This window comes from Barbus barbus, assembly GCF_936440315.1.
Source record: "Barbus barbus genome assembly, chromosome: 40".
NCBI classification, from domain to species: domain Eukaryota; kingdom Metazoa; phylum Chordata; class Actinopteri; order Cypriniformes; family Cyprinidae; genus Barbus; species Barbus barbus.
In genome coordinates, this window is record NC_136718.1 from 1922139 (window position 1) to 1944631 (window position 22493).

At 38.2% G+C, this 22493-nt stretch overlaps 3 protein-coding genes across 4 annotated transcripts in view; all 3 read right to left on the reverse strand.

Moving 5' to 3' along the window:
- The window catches only part of LOC306859350 (lethal(3)malignant brain tumor-like protein 1), a gene marked incomplete at both ends in the record, with an annotated part of 41156 nt that extends 40841 nt beyond the window's left edge, over positions 1 to 315 (reverse strand). The window contains one exon of the mRNA XM_079400360.1: positions 180 to 315. Coding sequence (XP_079256486.1) covers positions 180 to 315 — 136 coding nt within the window. The remainder of the gene's footprint in view (positions 1 to 179) is intronic.
- Positions 316 to 2218: 1903 nt separating this feature from the next.
- LOC306859646 (uncharacterized protein) lies at positions 2219 to 7991 on the reverse strand. The gene is made up of 6 exons (XM_079400770.1): positions 7809 to 7991; positions 7511 to 7539; positions 7141 to 7293; positions 6932 to 7055; positions 6705 to 6731; positions 2219 to 4133 (listed from the first exon to the last, which is right to left on the reverse strand). The coding sequence occupies exons 4-6, from the start codon at positions 7023 to 7025 to the stop codon at positions 3361 to 3363; spliced, it is 894 nt and encodes a 297-aa protein (XP_079256896.1). The 5' UTR covers positions 7026 to 7055; positions 7141 to 7293; positions 7511 to 7539; positions 7809 to 7991; the 3' UTR covers positions 2219 to 3360.
- A 2423-nt stretch (positions 7992 to 10414) lies between these two features.
- Positions 10415 to 21212, reverse strand: LOC306859562 (putative splicing factor, arginine/serine-rich 1). Of its 2 annotated transcripts, none has more exons than XM_079400639.1 (6): positions 21008 to 21212; positions 15159 to 15367; positions 13670 to 13788; positions 13336 to 13538; positions 11322 to 11399; positions 10415 to 11240 (listed from the first exon to the last, which is right to left on the reverse strand). In XM_079400639.1, exons 1-6 carry the CDS (start codon positions 21112 to 21114, stop codon positions 10805 to 10807), a joined length of 1152 nt encoding a protein of 383 aa, XP_079256765.1. In that variant the 5' UTR covers positions 21115 to 21212; the 3' UTR covers positions 10415 to 10804. The 2 variants fall into 2 exon arrangements, with proteins under 2 accessions (XP_079256765.1, XP_079256766.1); XM_079400640.1 differs by having other exon boundaries at positions 15306 to 15367; positions 21008 to 21186.
- Positions 21213 to 22493: the final 1281 nt, after the last annotated feature.

Sequence of the window (22493 nt, forward strand, 5' to 3'; positions counted from 1 at the left end):
ATTGTTCAGGAGGAGTATGTTCATTTAATCCTGTCAGTCAAACTGCAAGAAATATAAACAGATGAGCAAGTCTCAAGCTCTATCCCTACACCTTGGACAGCAAGTTTAAAAAGAGAAAAAAATATATGGGAAATTCAACATAATAAATGTACATTCTACACTGACTTCTGTTCAAGCACCTGGAAAAATGATAGTGGTGGTATCCTGGGGTTTGATCCGCGGTGCAGAGCTGTCACTGGGAGCGCGAGAGACGCTGCTTTCAGACGGGACATCTGCATCATGTGGCAGGACATCCAGGTCTGCTTTGGCACTCATAGCAAGACTCTGCTCAATACCACTAACAACAGAGACATTGAGGACATGGTGATAGTACAGAAGTCATTTCACTATTCATACGGAACACTGGCAGAGAACGTCCTTCAGGGGCAGGATGTTGATGCAGTGTTGCCAACTCATTTTCAGGGGAAGTTGCTAAAGGAAGGCTGATCTTTTGCTAAAAGTTGCTAAATGACGTTGTGATGTCATTACGTGATCAGGACGCAAAATTGTGTCACGGCATCAAATCTCAGCAAAAAATTCTGTATGTTCATTTGGATTTGTTCGTAAAATAATATAAAGTTAAAATATGAACAGCTATTTTTAAATACATTGAATTGTTGAAAACGTACACATTTTTGAAAGATTATAATTTAAGTTATAGTTTTAATCCGTGTATTAGTAGTTAGTATGCTACATTCTAAGAAAAGTCTGTAAAATAGGGCACAATCTACTATCTTAATATGAAGGAATTTTCCATAATTATAAGTCTATTACCTGTATTTTTTATTTATGCATTGTATTTTGTGTTTTCAGATTACAGGGTTACATCAGGTAATGGATAACGGATAATGTCCTGGAAAATGACTAGTATCTATTTTTCTTACAGTATACTAACAATCACAGCCAAGCTACTAACAAAGTGTATCATAAATGAACAATTATGAAATTATTCAGTTATTCAATTAAACGATTGCAAATAGCAGCTAACTTAATTCACGTGATGTGTGTACTACTAGGCATCTTTGGCTTTCTCTTCTTTTTTATTTGTCATTTAAATGGTAAATGTGTGCCTTTTTATTGTCACTTATCAAAAGTTGCCAAATAAATTTTAAACATACTGCACTAAATTTGTTCCTATGTGCTTTCGGAAGAAAAAGTTGCTAGGATAGTCTGAAACGTTGCTAAATTGAGCAACAAAATTGCTAAGTTGGTAACACTGTTGTGATGTTTGAAGTAAAGGGAACAGCACAGTTAAAATACTGTCGTTTGAAGAGGAAGACAATTAGCCGTTTAGGAGGATATTCCTTTACAAAGAAAAATGAAAGAGAAACAGGATAATGCACAATGATGTTAATGCTCAACCTATCATCTGATAGTGATGACCATTTTAAATGATGGCGATGCATAATCCATAAACACGATGGTGCTGATGATGGTGATGATTATGCATAATGCATAAGTGATGGAGGTGATGTGAGTGAATCTTCAACTGCATGTCAGAAAGCATCAGTTCCAGCGCATCCTCTCCTCTCCCCACAATAATCTTTACTCTACCAGTGCAAAATGGCGGAAGTCCATGTTCCTGTGCAGTAAACTGTAAAGTAGGCGAACCATTCATTATTTCATTCCGTTCTTGACTTTATGAGGAACATCCGATTCCGATGCATTTGGAAGGAAAAGACAGATGCGCTCTGTTATGATGATCGATATTCAAACATATGCTGTCATTTCAATGCAACCTCAGCTTAATTGCTAATTATAAGGGTATTTAATATTGTCATGAAGGGAAAATACGATGGAACGCGCTTCATCACAAGTATCTAGAAATGCATGCAAAGTGAAATCTATTTATATCGACCGCGTATTAATGGCATGACATGAATTGTGTGTAATGTGAAGGTGATCAGATAATGAATTTATTCTCACCAGTGCTGGTCTTGCTCGGGAGGAGTATGATCTGCGCATGCGCGCATCAGGAGTGCCCAGTCCTGTGATGTTTGAAAGTGTTGCATTTACAGCGTATAACACATCTCTGCTGTTATAAGGATCATTTTATACAACATGCATTTTTAATATCGTTTAACATAGCTATTAATGGCACTGGAGCGAGGCGTTGAAGCAAACGAGTTAATTCCTAAATAAAAACAAATAAATGAATAAACTCCACTATGACAGTCGTAATTTCTAGGAGTTTTAATCAAGTGATTGGGGAATGGACAAGTCCATATTAAAAATATGTGACCCTGGAGCACAAAACCAGTCTTAAGTGTCAGTTTTACGAAATTATGCATCACACTTGGGCATCCTATAAGCCAGTATTTCTTTAATTGATTTATTATCATGTAATTCAGACTTTGCTGTTCAAACATAAATAAAGATGATTTTTTTTTTTTTAAATCTGAATACTGAACATAATTTATGTTGTGTAAACTTTGTTAAATTCTGATTAAACCAGTCCCGGCAAAGCCATGAGGGAATTTAGAGTCCCAAACCATCAGTGCATCAGTACTTTGTGTATTTGGGTCTTGTGTTGTTACAATCATGTCACATAACTCTCACCATTTACAGTGCAATACAAAGCCTAAAGTGAAACTTCCCCACAAAGAGGAAGGTTTGCAGTTTATCAGCCTCGTTACTGGATTTAATATGCATTAAATTTGGCTTTAAAAGCATAAGAACACGCATTTTGCTTTTCGATTGTGTATAAATAGATTTAAACCTCATTAGGGTTTAATCCATGAATAAATCTCATGACACCTTTCAAGAAATTTTCACCACAAATACAACTTGTATAACATTGTTAAAAATAGTGTGGCAGCGTCATGAACATACAATGTTGGGGAAATTAACTTTTAAAAGTAATCATTACAATACTGCATTATTCCATAAAAAATAGCCAATTGCATTGCTTGCTTATTTAATTTTGAATAACAAAAACACACACAAAAAAAGTTATATTTTTGGCAACTGTAAAGGCCCTTTTACACCAAAAGTGAAATTAATAAGCCTCAGGCTGAAGGAAGGCAATTTCAGGAGAGCTGTCAGTGACTAAAACGGGAAAAAAGTCACTTCAATATTTCATCGTAAATGTAAAAGTAATGTGTTATTGACTAGTTACTTGAAAAAAGTAATCTGAATACATAACTAGGGTTAATTGTAATGCCTTTTCCTCAACAATGCAAACATAGCACAGCACATGAGTTTCTGCAAACCAACCGTTAACAAATTACAAGCCAACGGTTACATCCAGTGTTTCTATTGAGTGAAGACACAGAAAACAAGAGTGAAGTTCTGACGGATGTTGAGTCTAGCAGAGGTCGTTTAAACCACGTCCTCAAGCGCGCCGACTCTTTGGACATCTAGGGCATTCTGCAGCAGTTCAGGACGCTCCTGAAACAACCACCACAGAGATAAACTCTTGTGGACGCAGCGGCTTCTTTTGTGCCTACACAGACACTTCCAGTTGCCAGACTTGGTGTCAAACGAGACGCGTGTCCTCCCAAACTGACACCATTTGTCCTCAAGGTCGGTGCACACAGAAAAGAAGACACATCTCTCTGAAAGGTCATGCTCGCCCCAGAAAATAGGGTACACACAAACCACCCCCTGTATGCAGGCCCTAGAGCTCATCTCCTGGCACTCGTGTTTCTCAGATGCGGACAGGAGGTGTTTGTGGCTCATCTCCTCCAGAGAGTTAATGCACAGCGGCGGAGGGGGAACGTAGTGCCCTGCGTGATTCGTTCTGACCAGGTGACGGCATTCCTTCCCAGGATTCCCGCTCTGGGCCTGCGCTTTCATGAAATCCCAGCACTCCTCCAGCTCACACAGCAGAATCTGCAAGGTGAAGGACTTGCGGATATGAATGGGAACTCTCAGTCCGTGCAGATATTTGGGTGTAACATAAATTGCATTTTTGGCATCTATGCATAAAATGGGCTGTTGGTCCTGGCCGTGCTGTAGTCTCTCATGCCGCCTCAAATTTGAGGTTGTGGTAAAGAGGATCCCACACTTTTGGCACGCTGCCTTGTTGCCTGGTGTCTTGTCTTCATTGTCCGTTTGTAGGCTCTCTAACAGCACTGTAGGCTGTAGCTCAACTGGAAGAGGAGAAAACTTTGAGATGAATCTCAGTTTGGGATATGACTGTTTCTGAAACTGAATGATCAGCCACTATCTGACCAGAGGTGGACGAAGTACACAAATCAAGTACTTGAGTAAAAGTATATTATTTCAGTAATAATAACACTTTATTTTAAGGTGTCCTTGTTACACGTTTTATGTACTTACTATTATAATAACAATAACTTATGCATAATTACATGCATGTAACCCTAAGCCAAACCCTAATCCTAACCCTAACCCTATAGTAAGTGCATGTAGTTATTAATATTACTCAGTACTTAAATGTATAACTACACTGTAACAAGAACCCTTTAAAATAAAGTGTAACCAGTAAGTGTACTCCTTTTCAATTTCACGTTGGTAAAAGCACATGATTTTTAATGTATGAAAGTATTAAAAGTAAAAAGTACTGATTGATGAATGTTTATTTATTTTGCAATTTTATATACTCTATCCTCCTGTTAAAAACATCATACACTAATTACTACTGATAATTACTGATAATTCAAGTGAAAATAACAAAAAATAAAAAATCATATAGTATTTGACGTGTTGGCAAATATACATATACAATATACATTGGGGAAAATGTGTTAGCATTTAAAAAACAAACGTTTTTGTTTACATATGTGTGTTTACTGTGCACGTTTATCATGCATATATAAATACACACACATACAGCATATATTTAGAAAATATTGACATGTATATATTTATATTATATAGAAATATATTTAATATATAAACATAACATGTTTTTCTTAAATATATACATGCATGTGCGTGTATTTATATATGCATAATAAATATACACAGTACACACACATATATCATGTAAACAAAAACGTTTATTTTGGATGCGATTAATCGTTTGACAGCACTATTTTTGAAATAAAACCCACCCCGTTCAGATGATACACACACAAATATGGACAGGTCTACATGTTCAAGCATTTCATACGGTGGGCTTAAACAGCTCTTTTACAGCAGGCCATACATACAATTACAACACTCCTGAACGATAGACCCACATTATACCTAAACAAAGTGCATGATGAAAAGAATCAGCTCATTAACGAATCGGACACCGCTTTCACGTCTCCAGTACAAAATAATGAGGAACGACATGTTCTTATGAGATATAGAGGAGTAAAAAGTACAATATTAAAATTTGCAATACTAGTTACTGTCCACCACTGTATGTGACGACAGAATCTAGACACGTCTCAATCAAACACAACGTCGTCTACCGTGATCTGTAAAATAAAACTTTTCCAAACGCATTTTTTTTTATATTCTCTTAGATGCATCTCCAGAGAATTTGTTACACATCCAAACTCAGGGGTGTCCAAAACCTGCTCCTGGAGAGCCACTATTAGCTACAACCTCAATCAAACCCATCAGAACCAGATAATCAAGCTCTTCACTAGAATCACTAGAAATAAACACAACAATGTGCTGAAGCAGGCTGGAAATAGGACCAGGGTTGAAGACCTAGGTTCTCGATCATGTGATGTATATATTATGATGCCTTGAAACCGGTCTAAAGTTATATCCTTAACGAGTGGTCACATTAGAGTAATTTCAGAGGTCCACTGTCTGTTATCAATAGTGTAGCGATGCATGAGGCACAGCTCACACGTCACTTACAACCAGTGTTGGGGAAACTGTCTTTTAAAAGTAATGCCTCACAATTTTGCCTTACTCCCTAAAAAAAGTAACTAATTACGATACTTAGTTACTTTTTATGGAAAGTAATGTGTTACGTTACTTTTTAAATCTGGGCAGGGCTTGATTGTTTGTTTTTAACATAAAAAAGTTCTATTTTATTCAAATGTCAAAGCCGTTTCACACCAAAAGTGAAATGAATACGCCTCAGGCTGAAGGGAAAGTGAATTCACGTCTGTACAACAGAATGCATAAGTAGTAAGTTCAACACACTTCAGCAATATAAAAAAAGCACAACTGTTTATCTAGAGTAATTTTACTTATTAGTATGGTTGAACTGGATCACTGAAGGTCAGCAGCAAAGACATTGGTTAATAAAATGGGATTAAATACATAAAGGATATCGGTGTTATTTAACATTTAATAACTGCAGGTTTGCGTCATATTCTGTGCTGAATTTTGTTCATTTTGAGGAATACCAAATCAGTTTTTTTTGCAAGTGAGATTAATTAATGCATGTTCGCATTTATTCTAGAACTACAATAACATCTTACTCCGGCGCTTTTTAAGTAAATTAAAAAGTAATGTTACTAGTTACTTGAAAAAAGTCATCTGCGTGACTCGCGTTGCCCCCAACACTGTTTTCTGTTGTAACACGGTGAATCTGCATAACTGAACCCAATGAGAAATCTTTTGCCCTCACGAGAAATCCCAGACTGTGTGTACTCCTACTGCAGCTACTGCACTTCATCTGTGAAAATGGTACATGTGTCTACATCTTTAGGAGCTACTGTCACACAAAACAGTCTAAGTCAGCTGCTGTGGTGTTGGCTCAATGGATGAGTGCTATTGAAAAGTGATTTAATGCCATTGCTCACCTGTGGATTTGTCTGTCATCTCAACACCTGCAGTCATATGAAGGAAATTAATTAACAAGAATCACCTTGGACGAGCTCAAATAAACATGGTTTGTTTATATTCTTCAATATAGACAAGCATGTGTATACTGTGCACATTTTTGACTGGTGGTGTAGTGTGTATGTAAACATTGCCCAACAATGAATCTAAGACCATTCAATAGGAAATGTATTGTAATAGACACAACCCGTGGTTGGTGATATGGATTTTGTAATTCTGTGTCCTGTGCAATATTTTGGAGCACATTGGGCAATGCCAGTGACTCCTGCCATGGCCTCCATCAGAACAATAACAGGGGATAGAAAACTTCCCTGTCAAGAACAGACAAGATTAAAGTCAAGAATGGGTGTGAAATACTAATTGTGTGTATTATAGAAACAGCTTCTGGTCAGTTACCAATGCCAGAGTCTTTATAATATATAGCGAATCTGAGATGTTTCTTTTTGAGGTGATGTTTGGATGCAGTGACTGGAATCCTACAGTAGAGACAGTCAAGGTCCTTCATCACGCCGAACAGCTCCTCTTCATCAACAAACACAAACACTCTCTCTGTGAAACAGTCAGGAGAATACGTCAAATACAAGCTTTGTGGAACCATATCCACTGCATGTGCATCACTCCAGATACGTAACTTCTAGAGAAATATGTTTCGATATGACAGTGTTTAACTGATGCTGTGGGACAGTATTAAGTGATGTTAATCACAGACCCATAGGAAATTAGATAAGAAAACTCTTATTGTAATCATATAAAGCATTATACTCACCACCAGTCATGACTATTCACTTCCAGAGCCTAAAAATACCAAATACTTTTGTATTAATTATGTGATCTGAAAACTCCATTACAACAATGCACTACTACTACAGTAAAGCTATGGGAATTTGGTTTTAACACCACATGCAAAAATAAATCATCAAACTACACAGAATAACAGATTGTCAAAGCTTAATCATATTGATGCATTATTTACAGTAGGCACAATAACTGTGGCATTTTGTTGTAAACTATGTGGTTTTGGTAATAGTAATATCCTTTAAACCATAATAAGCATCTCTACTAACCTCCCTCAAGCAGATGTGTGGATGCAAATCAATCTCTCCATGCAGATTCTCTAAAGATGATAGCACAATTTGAAGAGCATCGATCAACTGATGTTTTAAACATATATATGAAATATCTGCGCGAGAGTCACGTGACCGTCGCCTTTAGAACACGTGCTGCTGGAAACTACACCATTAGCGACTGGTGCTGCAATAAAAGCATGTTTCCCATTTAAAAATAACATTGTGTTCTGTCGATAATATGTGTGTGTGGGGGTCGCACGCACTTCAACAGATGCACGTGCACAATGTGACAATGTTACTCTATTTAACGATGCAACTGTGTTGTTTTTGCACTCTGTAATTTAGTTTTTATCTGTTATATGGCAAACTTTGTTACATTTTGAGTATGATTTGTTCAATAGTTTGTGTTTTGGATAGATCACTACCCTGAGTAGTCACATCTATTTACCCACATGAAAAAATACTATAGTAATTTATAGTAATACTATAGTGTTTTTGAACCATACTATAATGAAGTGTATTATACTGTATTGCAACAGTATACTGTACTATTAACTATAGCGAACTGATAAACTGTAGTAAATACAGTAGTAGTTTTTACTACAGTAAACTGTAGTGTATTGTGGCATAACAACCTATAGTTGTAGAAGATGTAGTACAGTATTGGGTCATTTGTTTATATTACTATAGTTGTTATATCACCACAGCAACTATAGAATTACCACAACAAATTCATTCAAGTTCTTTACTAGAGTATGGTTCAAACACACATAACTCAAATGATAAAAAGGCATACAAATGATAAAAAGGCATACATTTACTTATTAAATTACACAAAAAGAGAAAACCAAAGATGCCTAGTACACACATCACGTGAATTAAGTTAGCTGCTATTTGCAATAGTTTAATTGAATAATAATAATAGTTTATTTATGATACACTTGGTTAGTAGCTTGTACCTGCGACTGTTGATCAGTTAGTACATCTAGAAAATGGAAATGGTGCTAGTAATTTAAACATTAATCATTATCCGTTGTAACCCTGCAACCCGAAAACACAAAGTATAATTAAAAATGCAGGTAAAAAACCTGTGGAAAAATCAATACAGAAAATTCCTTCATATTAACATAGTAGACTGTGCCCTATTTTTTTCTTAGCATACTAACTACTTATACACTGCTTAAAAGTATAATTGTTCAGAATGTGTAGTTTTGTTTGTTTACTAGCTAATAATAATAATAATAATAAAAACTAATTGTAATTCAATGCATTTAAAAATATTTATTTCAATTGTATATTATGCATTTATATTATAAAGAGCCAAGTCTGGATTTAAGATCGTAAACAGCTGCTGCATCTGAAAATCAGGCACATTCTGTCTAATGAGATGCCTTCATCTGATCCATTTTTGAAGACAGCATTCATCCTTCTCTGCCCTAATCATCACCAAAGCTCTCTATATTTTGTTGAATCGTTCAGTTGCTTCAGAACTCTGTCCTAAATCAGTTTCATGAAGTACATTTTGTGTACATAAAAAATGTGCATGGCTGGGGTCCTCCAGGACAGGTTAAAAACCTCTGCGCTAATGCATTACAAATGCATCTAGTATCTTCATTAATCTGGACTGGGTGGCTTAGGTCAATGTCAATTATTAATGGCTATTTTTAATCTCATCAACATTCCCCATAAAACATCTGAGTAACTTTTAGTTGTAATACCAGATCAGCTGAAATATTTAGAATGCAAAAACATCCTTCCTTACAGTTTGGTTCCTTCTGCTTTTCCTTGCTCCCAGATCAGGCCATATCCATGAGCCGCTGGGAAGAGCCATTATAGCTGCCATCTTCAGCCCTGATATCCAAGAGCTGAACTAACTAATCAAACCAGCAGCTCCTCTGGCAATGGAAAGCCATGAGATCCTGAACCTTTCATCATGAAAAATGCTCTGCTGCCAGTGCTAGAGGGGGAAAAGTCTTCATATAGGAATCGATTTACCTTATATGTCTCTTATAAGCAATGCACACCAGTTCTGCCAATGATATAGTAAACACTTGAAGGCCTGTTCACATCAAGAACTATATTAGCATCCACAGTAACGCTGCACAATAATGTTCAGTCATCTGCTGCTTTGAATACTCAAGCTTTTAAAAGTCTAAAGCTGGATTCTGTCTGTTTTTGTTCATCAGATGGTAAACAAAAATTAAAATCTGATAAATTCATTCATCTGTGCTGTCATCTTACAGATGTGGTGTGGACTCCCTAGAATCATTTCAACTTTGTTAGTTATAGTGGTTGCACATATTTTACAGTATGTGTACTTAACGTACTTAGCTAAGAAAGTAATCGGATAATATAAGGCAACTACACAAGTTAAGGTTAGGTTTAGAGTTAGCACCTACTACCTAGTTATTGTACTCGATATAATAAGTACATAGTATGTACATGCGGAACAGGACTGTAAAATAATTTGCAAGTATTATAGTTGTTTGTGTTAACAGGCCTCAAGTACCACTTTTATCAGCTAAGGAAGAAAAAAGCATAGCCCTTTACAAATCAATGATTTTTGGTGAAAAAGGCATTAAAAAGAACACACAACAATAAAATAAATAGACTGAATTTTAATAAAACAAAATCAGACAGTTTAATTAACTATTACATGACGAAACTGAAGCCTAGATTTTTCTGATAATAGTTTTACAAGCCACTAGATGCAGTGACTTTTCTTTTCCTTGCCAAGAAGCCTCTTCCAGCCACACACAGCACAGAGGATCATGGTTTATAAAAACGACTGACATGCAGCACACTAAATTAAATCACTTATTTTCATGCTACTGTTATGAATATAAAATATCGAAGCGGTGATTCACTTTTACTATAGAAGAGTAAAATAAAACAAAAGCTTTGGACCTGGATCCCATCATGACAATTAGAAAACTATCCTGGACAACTCGTAAGGAGGTGGGGAAAAAACAAAAATCAGACCACACTTAATACTAATCTTGGGATGCAGATCTGGAACGGGAGCGGGATTTAGAGCGCGAGCCAGACTTTGAGCGAGAGCGTGAACGCTTGTCTGGAGACTTGTACTGGCTCTTCTCAGCCTGAGGTGATGGAGAGCGAGAAGCAGACTTGGCATGACCTCCATCGCCATTCTCCATCGGTGAAGCAGATCTACTTCTGGATTTCCTGCTGACTGATTTCTCCTTGGAGCGTCCACGAGCCGACTTCACTTTAGAAGTGCTCTTAGAGCGGGACTTGCGCTCATCCGAGCGGGAGCGAGACTTGCGACTGGTTGATCGACTGCGAGATTTGTGTGTGCGGGAGCGAGAACGAGATTTACGGTTGCGGGAGCGAGACTTGCTCGATGGAGATTTGGAGCGAGACCTGTGTCCCGACCTGGAACGGGAGCGGTGTCGGCGAGAGCGAGACCTACAAAAGACAAACAGCAGCTGAAAGAAGGGATACAAACAGTCATATTTACATTCAATCAATTTTTGTTATTTTTAATACCTTGAGCGAGATCTTGAGTTGCTCCGAGAACGGCTGCTACGGCGACTCCTGCTACGAGAACGACGCCGGCTACGAGAACTGGGGGAAAAGGACAATTATTTCAGTAATACCATTCAAGAAGTGAAACTTGTATATTAGATTCATTCATTACAAACAGACTGATATATTTCAAATGTTTATTTCCTTTAATTTTGATGATTATAACTGACAACTAATGAAAGTCCCAAATTCAGTATCTCAGAAAATTAGAATATCAATTAAGACCAATGCAAAAAAAAAAATTTTTAGAAATGTTGGCCAACTGAAAAGTATGAGCATGAAAAGTATGAGCATGTACAGCACTCAATATTTAGCTGGGGCTCCTTTGGCCTGGATTACTGCAGCAATGCGGCGTGGCATGGAGTCGATCAGTCTGTGGCACTGCTCAGGTGTTATGAGAGCCCATGTTGCTCTGATAGTGGCCTTCAGCTCTTCTGAATTGTTGGGTCTGGCGTATTGCATCTTCCTCTTCACAATACCCCATAGGTTTTCTATGGGGTTAAGGTCAGGCGAGTTTGCTGGCCAATCAAGAACAGGGATACCATGGTCCTTAAACCAGGTACTGGTAGCTTTGGCAGTGTGTGCAGGTGCCAAGTCCTGTTGGAAAATTAAATCTGCATCTCCATAAAGTTGGTCAGCAGCAGGAAGCATGAAGTGCTCTAAAACTTCCTGGTAGACGGCTGCGTTGACCTTGGACCGCAGAAAACACAATGGACCAACACCAGCAGATGACATGGCACCCCAAACCATCAATGACTGTGGAAACTTTACACTGGACCTCAAGCAACGTGGATTATGTGCCTCTCCTCTCTTCCTCCAGACTCTGGGACCTTGATTTCCAAAGGAAATGCAAAATGTACTTTCATCAGAGAACATAACTTTGGACCACTCAGCAGCAGTCCAGTCAAGACGCTTCTGACGCTGTCTCTTGTTCAAGAGTGGCTTGACACAAGGAATGCGACAGCTGAAACCCATGTCTTGCATACGTCTGTGCTGGTGCTTCTTGAAGCACTGACACCAGCTGCAGTCCACTCTTTGTGAATCTCCCCCACATTTCTGAATGGGTTTTGTTTCACAATCCTCTCCAGGTTGCGGTTATCCCTATTGCTTGTACACTTTTTCTACCACATCTTGTCCTTCCCTTCGCCTCTCTATTAATGTGCTTGGACACAGAGCTCTGTGAACAGCCAGCCTCTTTATCAATGACCTTTCGTGTCTTGCCCTCCTTCTGCAAGGTGTCAATGGTCGTCTTTTGGACAACTGTCAGGTCAGCAGTCTTCCCCATGATTGTGTAGCCTACAGAACTAGACTGAGAGACCATTTAAAGGCTTTTGCAGGTGTTTTGAGTTAATTAGCCGATTAGAGTGTGGCACCAGGGGTCTTCAATATTGAACATTTTCATGATATTCTAATTTTATGACCCGTGCGTGCGTGCGTACGTACATATACACACATATATATATATATATATATATATATATATATATATTAATATATATATATATATATATATATATATATATATATATATATATATATATATATATATATATATATATATATATATATATACACACACACGCACGCATGCATGTATACACATATTTTTTTTGTACATACATACTCCTATCCCAGCCTAATATGCAAAGTCAACTGTAAACATGAATACCGAGGCTCTGATCAAAGCAGTGCTCTTGAGCATTCAGTTTGGCATTGGACTATTTGTCCAAACAAAGATGGGAGGTTTTGAAAACAGCCTTTTAACACTGAAGGAATCATAATCAGAAATTAAATATGATCCAGGATAGAACCTTGTGGTACACCAGGGGTGTAAAGTGCCCAGCAAGATACCAATCCTATAAGACTTGAAATGTCTTGAATATTAATCAAAATTCAAGCCAAGATAGGGGCACGACACTACCGGGTTCACCAGAAACTGGTGTTTTGCGCTTGTTGGTGACAAGTTAACACTCACCGAGAGCGGCTGCCAGAGTAGGAGCGCCGCCGCCGCTGCTTGTCTTCAACCAGACGAATCTTCCTGCCATTGATGTCTGTTCCATCCAGTTTGTCCAGAGCTCTCTGCATGTCAGAGTAAGAGCGGAACTCGATGACTCCCTCATTGGCACGCTCCTTGTGGGCATCTGCATAGGTCACCTCACCTGCCTGTCGCATAAAATCCTGCAAAGGGAACCCAAATTTCACCTCTGTGCACAACACTGCTGGCGATGGCAAGGTACTTTCTTCAGTTATAAATAGTGATGCAGAGAGAATAATTTTTTTTACCGAAACCAAAATTCATCAACCGCTACCTTGAGGTCTTGCCAACTGCAGCGACTAGACAGATTCTCCACAACGAGGCGGTACTCAGTGCGAACAGGAGGGCCATACTTGTCCCTTCCGGTGCGACTCCTGCTGCTGTAACCACCACCTTTGTAAGAAAAGGGGGAACATAAAAAGATCTTCTTACGACAGACAAATCAGGGAAAGACGAGCCCCATTGACTTAACATTGGAACCTAAGAGAAGATATAGTAGTCATATATTTGCCCTCTGTTGCTTATTGCCAACCTGTTCAGACTCAAGAGCAGTTTGCTGCCTCCCAGAAAAGGCATTACTATTTGGATAAAAGAGAAACTGATAAGACACACATAAGGCTGACAAGACCATTCTTGGCCTTTCAGGGCAAAAAAGATTTTTCGATAGGCAGCATGATACATTTAAATGTTTTACTATTTAGGCTCACAAATCCTTCGCTTGAACATCTTGACTTGCCCATACAGAAATGCTAGTGTAACCCAATGTCTCCATTTTAGGTATTTCTATTACATCCTGATAGAGGCTTTCCATATGGACAACATAGCAATAACTAGTGTCATTCCTCACCATCACCCCTGGTCTATTGGCAAAAGGCTGCGGTCATCTTGGCTTCCGGTTAGGTCAGCCAAAGCATCAAGGGGCAAAGGTCACACACACATTGTAAGGTGAAGAGGCCAAGGCCAAACCGGTCAGGTAGTCATCTTAGCCACAACGACACTTGGACTCAGCCTCAGCCCCCACTGGACTCTTTCAAATTGAAACATCAAGGACTTTGTTATTGTGAAAATCAAATTGGAAATAAAATTAGACTTATACATGGACGTTGATGCTTACTTTCCACTGGGCTAGAACACAAGCTTAAACTCAAGAACAAAAGAAACGGCATATTGGGAAAAGAAACACTATCATATAAAACACCCTCTCAAAAAAAAAAAAAAAAAGAACTGTAGAAGCATGTAACTAAAAAAAAAAAAAAGTAACATGCTTCAAGTCAAATTAGTGAAATTAAAGTGTGAAAAACACTTGAGAAAGATCTGGTAATGACTTGCCCTGATATGACTGGGCTAAAGGCTTAATGTTCACATTTCATTAGCATTACATGAACATCATAATAAAGACATAAGGAATCCAGAAAGCTGTGTGCAGCTGATTTGGCTTTCTTTACTAAAAAAGGATGGAAGGGGAAACAAAACATCTTCGCTTTTCAAGAGCATTTTCATCAGCAGTTGAAATGTGATTTTGCCAGCATGATGTTTGATATTCTGTAAATGCCAATACAGAAATCAAAAATTGCTCGAATTAACAGCAAAAGGGATAGAGAAAAAAAAAATAAATCACTTGTAAGCAACATTACACCTGGAGGAACAAAAAATTGGGTAGCAAGATTTATGATCACATGCTTGCTTACGCTCATAATATCCTCTTGTAATGATCTGGTTTACAGAAATTTAAAAACAAGTACTCGATGCAATGCATTACTTACTGCGTCCTCCTCCTCCACCACCACCACCTCCTCCTCCTCCACCACCACCTCCTCCACCACCATGATAACCCCCTCCATAGCTGTCCCGGTCCCGGCGCGGACCCCTGGCGTGCTCCACCATGACCCGCTCTCCACACAGCTCTTTACCGTTCAGCTCATAGACGGCGTCATCAGCATCACGGGTGTCCTCAAACTCAACAAAGCCGTACCTACGAGCACAGCACCGATTAGCCCAGGGACCACAGAGCAGTGCACAAATGTAATGGGGTTAAATCCAAAAGTTATTGAACACCAACAAGCCCATGTGTCATTGACCAAGGCTGCTCCTGGAGGAGAATCTCATGATCTTAGGCTCTCCGCCCCTCAAATGTGTTGGTCATTTGTGACCCTGGACCACAAAACCAGTCTTAAGTGTAAATTATTTAAAATTGGGATCTATGCATCATCTGAAAGCTGAATAAAAAATATTTCCATTTATGTATGGTGTGTTAGGATTGGACAATATCTGGCTGAGATGCAACTATTTGAAAATCTGGAATCTGAGGGTGCAAAAAAAAAAAAAATTCTAAATACTGAGAAAAATCTCCTTTAAAGTTGTCTCCATGAAGTTCTTAGCAATGCATATTACTAATCAAAAATTAAGGTGATATATTTACAGTAAGACATTCACAAAATCTCTTCATGGAACATGATCTTAACATCCTAATGATTTTTGGCATAAAAGAAAAATGTATAATTTTGACCCAAACAATGTATTGTTGGCTGTACCCCAGCGACTTCAGACTGGTTTCGTGCTCCAGGGTCACATATGATTATATTATTGAAAGCATTATAAAGCACCTATTCTAAACACAATAAGATCAGATCTACCTTTAAAGATCCCACAAAAGTTCACACAATGCATTTGCTAGGGATGCACCGATACCACTTTTTCCAGTACTCGCCCGATACCGATACTTTAATTTTTGGTACTTGCCGATACCGAGTACCGATACTTTTATTGTATTTTTACATTTTTTAAATATTGGGTAAAGAAAACAAATATGTAAAATGTTAGTTGATTAACTTCATTTATCAAATAGATGCTGTCAAACCAAAATTTATTCAGACACCTTCAACATTTCTATTCGCTATAGTTTAGAAAATGCTAATAAAATATTACAAGAACTCCAAGTTAAACTGTCAGAACAAATTTAGCTTGATAATACCTTTCTATCAATCAATCAAAATTATTCAGACAGCTGTTGGTATGACAATATTTACACAGCTATCAGTACTTTGTGGGGCCACCCTTAGTCTTAATGGCAGCCTGTAGTCTCCTGGGCATGCTGTCAACCAGCTTCATGAAAGCCTGAATTTACATTTTTTTTTCATTACTTGGTCTGAATAATTTTTGGTCTCACTTTTGTATCAATTTTACTGGTAGTCCACTGTATGAAGAATTTTTGGGTATAATTTGTCACAGTTGACTTTATTTTGCTATCCTCAGTTACTTAAATTAACTATAGTGTCCTGCACCCACTAGTAAAAAAAAAAAAAAAATATATCTGGTCTCTGAATAATTTTTGGTTTGACTGTATATCCTTCGGTTATTTTTCACACTTAATTATGCCCATTAAAATGTAATTTACAATTTTTTGTTACTTTCACTGTTAATTTTGTATTTATTTATTTGCTCTATGGTACATCATCTTAAATAGCATTAGAGCTGCTCCATTGCAGCGGCTCAGTGCTGTATAACCACGCTTTTTGCTGAAATTATGCAGGGAACCACACGTTATAAATCAATCATTCTCAGATATAGAATTTTTTATTTATTTTCATCCGAAACATTTAGATTTCAAAGCCATATAATTGCAGAAACACGCATGAAGCAAGGAAAACACGCACAGCGCGCGCACTTATGTGTACCGAGCAGATGAAAGGGACAAGTACAGAACAGCCTAGCGCATTTCACACAGGCTGATAGTTTCACTTGTGTTTCACTCGTGTTCAATGCTTAAGGTTAAAAATAAATGATGTTTAAAGTGAATGAATGCCCCTATATGTTGTCATATATTTACGATTTAGTTTTAATTCAAATGATGCGTGCTGAGTGAACATCAATAAAGATCACACCACAGAAGTGCGCGCGCTCTCTATCTCTCTCTCCCTACTGTTAAGTAACTTGTGCATTGTTTTACTTACTCGTTTTTGACATTTCCGACCGAAGTACAAACTTTCCAGTGATATCTGTGAGAAAGGGATATTCACTCAACAAGCTCGCGCATCTGCGCCGCCGCGCGCTGGATCCACTCAGCGTGTTTTGCTTATCAGCTTGCTCACATCAGCTATACAGGCATTAATACTGAATGTTTAACATTATAGTCATTGCATGTACATTTTTAGACATCCTTAATCTCTAATAACTACATTCTGCTGTCTGTTTTTCTGTTGTTGGTGTTTCTTTGTCTGAATATGGCACTGATCACATGCGTGGTATCGGCGTTTAGTATCGGGGCATTTTAACGAGTACATGAGCTCAGTATCGACCCCATACCAGTATCGGTGCATCCCTAGCATTTGCATTTACACTTTCAGTTAGGGGTGGGCGATATGGGAAAAATATCATATCACGATTTTTTATAGAAATATCACGATTCACGATTTTTATCCCGATTCTTTGTTAGTTTTACTATTTTGGTTTTACAAGTTGTCTGAGCATTACAGCCAAACTAGAAAGACAAAGATGCATGGCAGATATTTAGGCCAAAGTGGGTGAAGATAAAAAATCTTTGTCATTATTTTATTTTTCTTATTAAAAAATAAGAACAAAGATACACATTACAAATATACAAATAAAACAAACAGTGCTTTATTTCCAGGTACAATAGGTGTATTTAGCAGAGCATTCAATGAAATTGAATGAACAAATATAAAAATAAAACACTACATAGACTGATTCCTAAAGCAACTGTATTAAAGTTTTTCAGTCAGGAATAGTGAGGGATTTTTCTCTTTGTGTTTTGTTGTTTTGTTAACGTTAAATGAATAGTTCCCCCACAAATTAATATTCTGTCATCTGTCTGTCAATTCTGTCATAATGTTGTATTTTTATATCATCATTTACTCAAAAGTTGTTTTAAACCTGAATGAGTTTCTTTCTTCTGCTGAACATAAATGCTATTTTGAAGAAGGTGGAAAACCAAACAGTTGCTGGTCCTCAGTGACTTCCATTGGATTTTTCTTTCCTACTATCAAAGTCAATGTAGACCAGCAACTGTTTGGTTTTCCACTGAGTAAATAATGACAGAAATTAAATTTTAGGGTGAACTATCCCTTTAATGACAGTCGACAGCACGTTTAGTGTCCTGTCCCTTTAAGAGCTGCACGCATCTAATATACAGGCACGCATCCGTTTCTCTCTTAACTATTTACTTTCATTTTAGAGATAACCAACTCAGTCTGTATGTAAACCTTGTGTGTTTTGACAGGATTAGCGCAAAATATAACTTAGTTGAGTAATCAGGCGCTGTTAGACAGGCGTTTTAGTGCGCGTGCTTCAGGTGTATGCGCTCAGAACAAGCGCACGTCAGACCAGCGCGGGAATTAAACATTTAACCAGCAAGGCTTGTGTGCAAATAATGTACTTTTGCGATCGCGAATAAGTGCAGTGTCCTGTCTGAGTAACTCTACTGCTGTATGTCGTGTTGTACAGTATATAGAGACCGCGGCGCCAGAACTGTATTTGACAATGTGCGCGGTAGCGCGATACTACGATATTTCTTCAAAAGCAGATCGTGGAGACATTTGTATCGTCCACGATCAAAAATCGTCATATCGCACACCCCTACTTTCAGTTCTCCAAATCCTTCTGAGACAAATTCAAGCCTCAGCTAGTAATTGAAGACATTCAGTACACAAAGTACAAACTTGGAAATTTTCTAAATTGATGCAACAGCAACTGAGATACAAATGAAAATCTTAAATTGCATAATGAATGTGATTAACTGTAATTACAACCAGATCAGCAATGAAAGTAATGACCTAAAAAGGTTCGTCAAAACAAACTCTAATACGGTCTTGAGAAAGAGCAGAGAAAACAAAACATATTTAAGGCCTTGTTTCATAAACGGGGCTTATCTTAAGCCAGGACTAGGCCTTACTTAAATTTAGATATTTAAGCAACTTTTACAAAAATGCCTTAAAAGAAAACATTAAGGTGTGCATCTTGACACAGAACAATGACACTGGCATATTTTAAGATGTTTCAGAGCAAGATATTTTCAGTTGAGACAGCACAAACATGCATTTTAGTCTGGGACTAGCTTAAGCCTTGTCTGTGAAACCGGGGTGTGTTTCTAGTTTGAATTGCTTTATAAACTAGAAGTTAAGGTCATGATATCTATCAGATAGACAGTGGTTACGAGGATGCTCTGGTTCTTGCTAGGGATCTTTAGCATATTGCTAACATGTTGTAGTTCGCTGCAGGTGTATGGCCAGATTAATTAGTATGGTTAGCAAGTAGTTAGGCTTCATTACAACACAGACAGCCTTAAAGACGTAGAACGAGTCAAATATTAGTTTCAAAGCAATAAATTGAAATCGAAGAACAGTAGGTTAGATTTCTTAAGACCACATTACAGACACCACGTGAAGAGTGTGTGTGAGAGAGAGAGAGAGAATGTGTGTGTGTGTGTGTGTGTGTGTGTGAGAGAGAGAGAGAGAGAGAGAGAATGTGTGTGTGTGTGTGTGAGAGAGAGAGAGAATGTGTGTGTGTGTGTGTGTGTGTGTGAGAGAGAGAGAGAATGTGTGTGTGTGTGTGTGTGTGTGAGAGAGAGAGAGAGAATGTGTGTGTGTGTGTGTGTGTGTGAGAGAGAGAGAGAATGTGTGTGTGTGTGTGTGTGTGAGAGAGAGAGAATGTGTGTGTGTGTGTGAGAGAGAGAGAGAATGTGTGTGTGTGTGTGTGTGTGTGTGAGAGAGAGAGAATGTGTGTGTGTGTGTGTGTGAGAGAGAGAGAGAGAGAGAGAATGTGTGTGTGAGAGAGAGAGAGAGAGAGAGAGAGAGAGAGAGAGAGAATGTGTGTGTGTGTGTGTGTGAGAGAGAGAGAGAGAGAGAGAGAGAGAGAATGTGTGTGTGTGTGTGTGTGAGAGAGAGAGAGAGAGAGAGAGAGAGAGAATGTGTGTGTGTGTGTGAGAGAGAGAGAGAGAGAGAGAATGTGTGTGTGTGTGTGTGAGAGAGAGAGAGAATGTGTGTGTGTGTGTGTGTGTGTGTGAGAGAGAGAGAGAATGTGTGTGTGTGTGTGTGAGAGAGAGAGAGAGAATGTGTGTGTGTGTGTGTGAGAGAGAGAGAGAGAATGTGTGTGTGTGTGTGTGAGAGAGAGAGAGAGAATGTGTGTGTGTGTGTGTGTGTGTGTGTGAGTGAGAGAGAGAGAGAGAGAGAGAGAATGTGTGTGTGTGTGAGAGAGAGAGAATTTTACATTAATGTCTAATTATAAAGTCGAAACATAACTGGCAGAGCATTACTAAGTGACCGCGGTGTAATACTGTCGCGCGTGCTCCGGCCATCTCAGCTTCTGTTCAAGATGGAGGCTCTTCAGCCGTAAACATGGCGAGAGCATCAGACTAACATCTCTGCAACAAAACAAAACACTTCCCGCAGAATATTCCTCAGTATCACCGCATAATCAACCACTGCAAACAAACAAAACTCGCATTCGTTTTAAAAGTGGCCTTATAGTTTAAGTCTATTGCTCTATGCAACAACAAACTAACGTTTGGGCTCAACGCTAACCTAAACGCTGCATCTGAAACCCAAGCAGACGCTTAGCGTCGCGGTATCGCTGCCGTGCCGCAGACGAATGAACTCACCCGTTCTTCAGATCCACCTCCAGCAGCTTCCCGTAGCCGCCGAAGAACCGCTGGATGTCTTTCTCGCGGACATTATAGCTCAGTCTGCCGATATACACACGAGGCATGTTGATTTCCCTCGAGCTCCTCGCAGCAGATTATCTCCAGCACCGAAAACAGCCGCAACAGGCCTTTGTCCGATCGTCAACCGGAAGTTCTTCGATCTAGAGCGCTCCTTCTAAAATAAGAGTCCTTTATCCTTTACTTGTTTAAAAGTGCTACGTCGAAAATGCCTTTTTATTTTTCTGGTGATGAGTCTTCTTCTTCTTTGGAATTTTGGCGTATTCCGCACCATAGACACATACCCCACCAACTATTCACACTGAACAAAATTATAAACGCAACACTTTTGTTTTTGCCCCATTTTTCATGAGCTGAACTCAAAGATCTAAGACGTTTTCTATGTACACAAAAGGCCTATTTCTCTCAAATATTGTTCACAAATCTGTCTAAATCTGTGTTAGTGAGCACTTCTCCTTTTCCGAGATAATCCATCCACCTCACAGGTGTGGCATATCAAGATGCTGATTATGACATAGATCATAATCCTGTTTCTATTCATATTTTATTTTACTTTATTGTTAGTTTTATTTCGGGTTCACCCAAGCTGTATTTCTGGCTGCTGCGTGTTCAGTTCCCATGCCAAAAAACCCAGCTTGTGTGTTCCCCTATTCCTTTGCTTTATTTATTTATTTCCCTATCAACTTCGTTTCTTTAATCCTGTTTCTACTATATATTCCATTACTATTCTTTGATTAATACCCTCTTTTAATCATTTTTTTCTTTATTATTACCTTTTAAGTTCTTTATCATTTTGATTCTCTCTATATTATATTTCCGACATTTTAATATTACATGTTCAGGGGTTTCTATTACCCCAGAACAAGCACATTTACCTGTATTATGTTTACCTGTTTTGTATAGTGATGCATTTTGTAATTGTAATCTAGTTAAAATCACCTCATTTTACAAAATTGTATAGGCCTACGTCTTTAACTGATGAATTCATTTTATAATAAAATCTTCCTGTATCAGCTATGTCCCACTTCTAATGCCACTTTTTTTTTTTTGAGTATTTGATTTAATAATTGATTTAATTCCTCCTCTTCCTAATAGGACTTCAATCTTGATATACTTTTTTGGGGGTTGCCTTTTTAACTGATCTGCTATTTCATTTCCACTGATTCCTGTGTGAGCCGGTATCCAACACAATTTGACATCTATTCTCATACTATTTAGAGATTTTAATGTCATATACATAAACATTTATTCTGAAAGGTGGAGGGCTTTAGGGATGCCAGAGGCCTCCATCATAAATTTTGCCTGGAGCCTCCAAATGTTCAGAACCGGCCCTGAATGTGAATAATAAAATGTGAAGCATTTGCATTAAAGCATAGCTGGATTATTTGGAACTAATGATAAAAACGAATACATTATTTGGATTGAC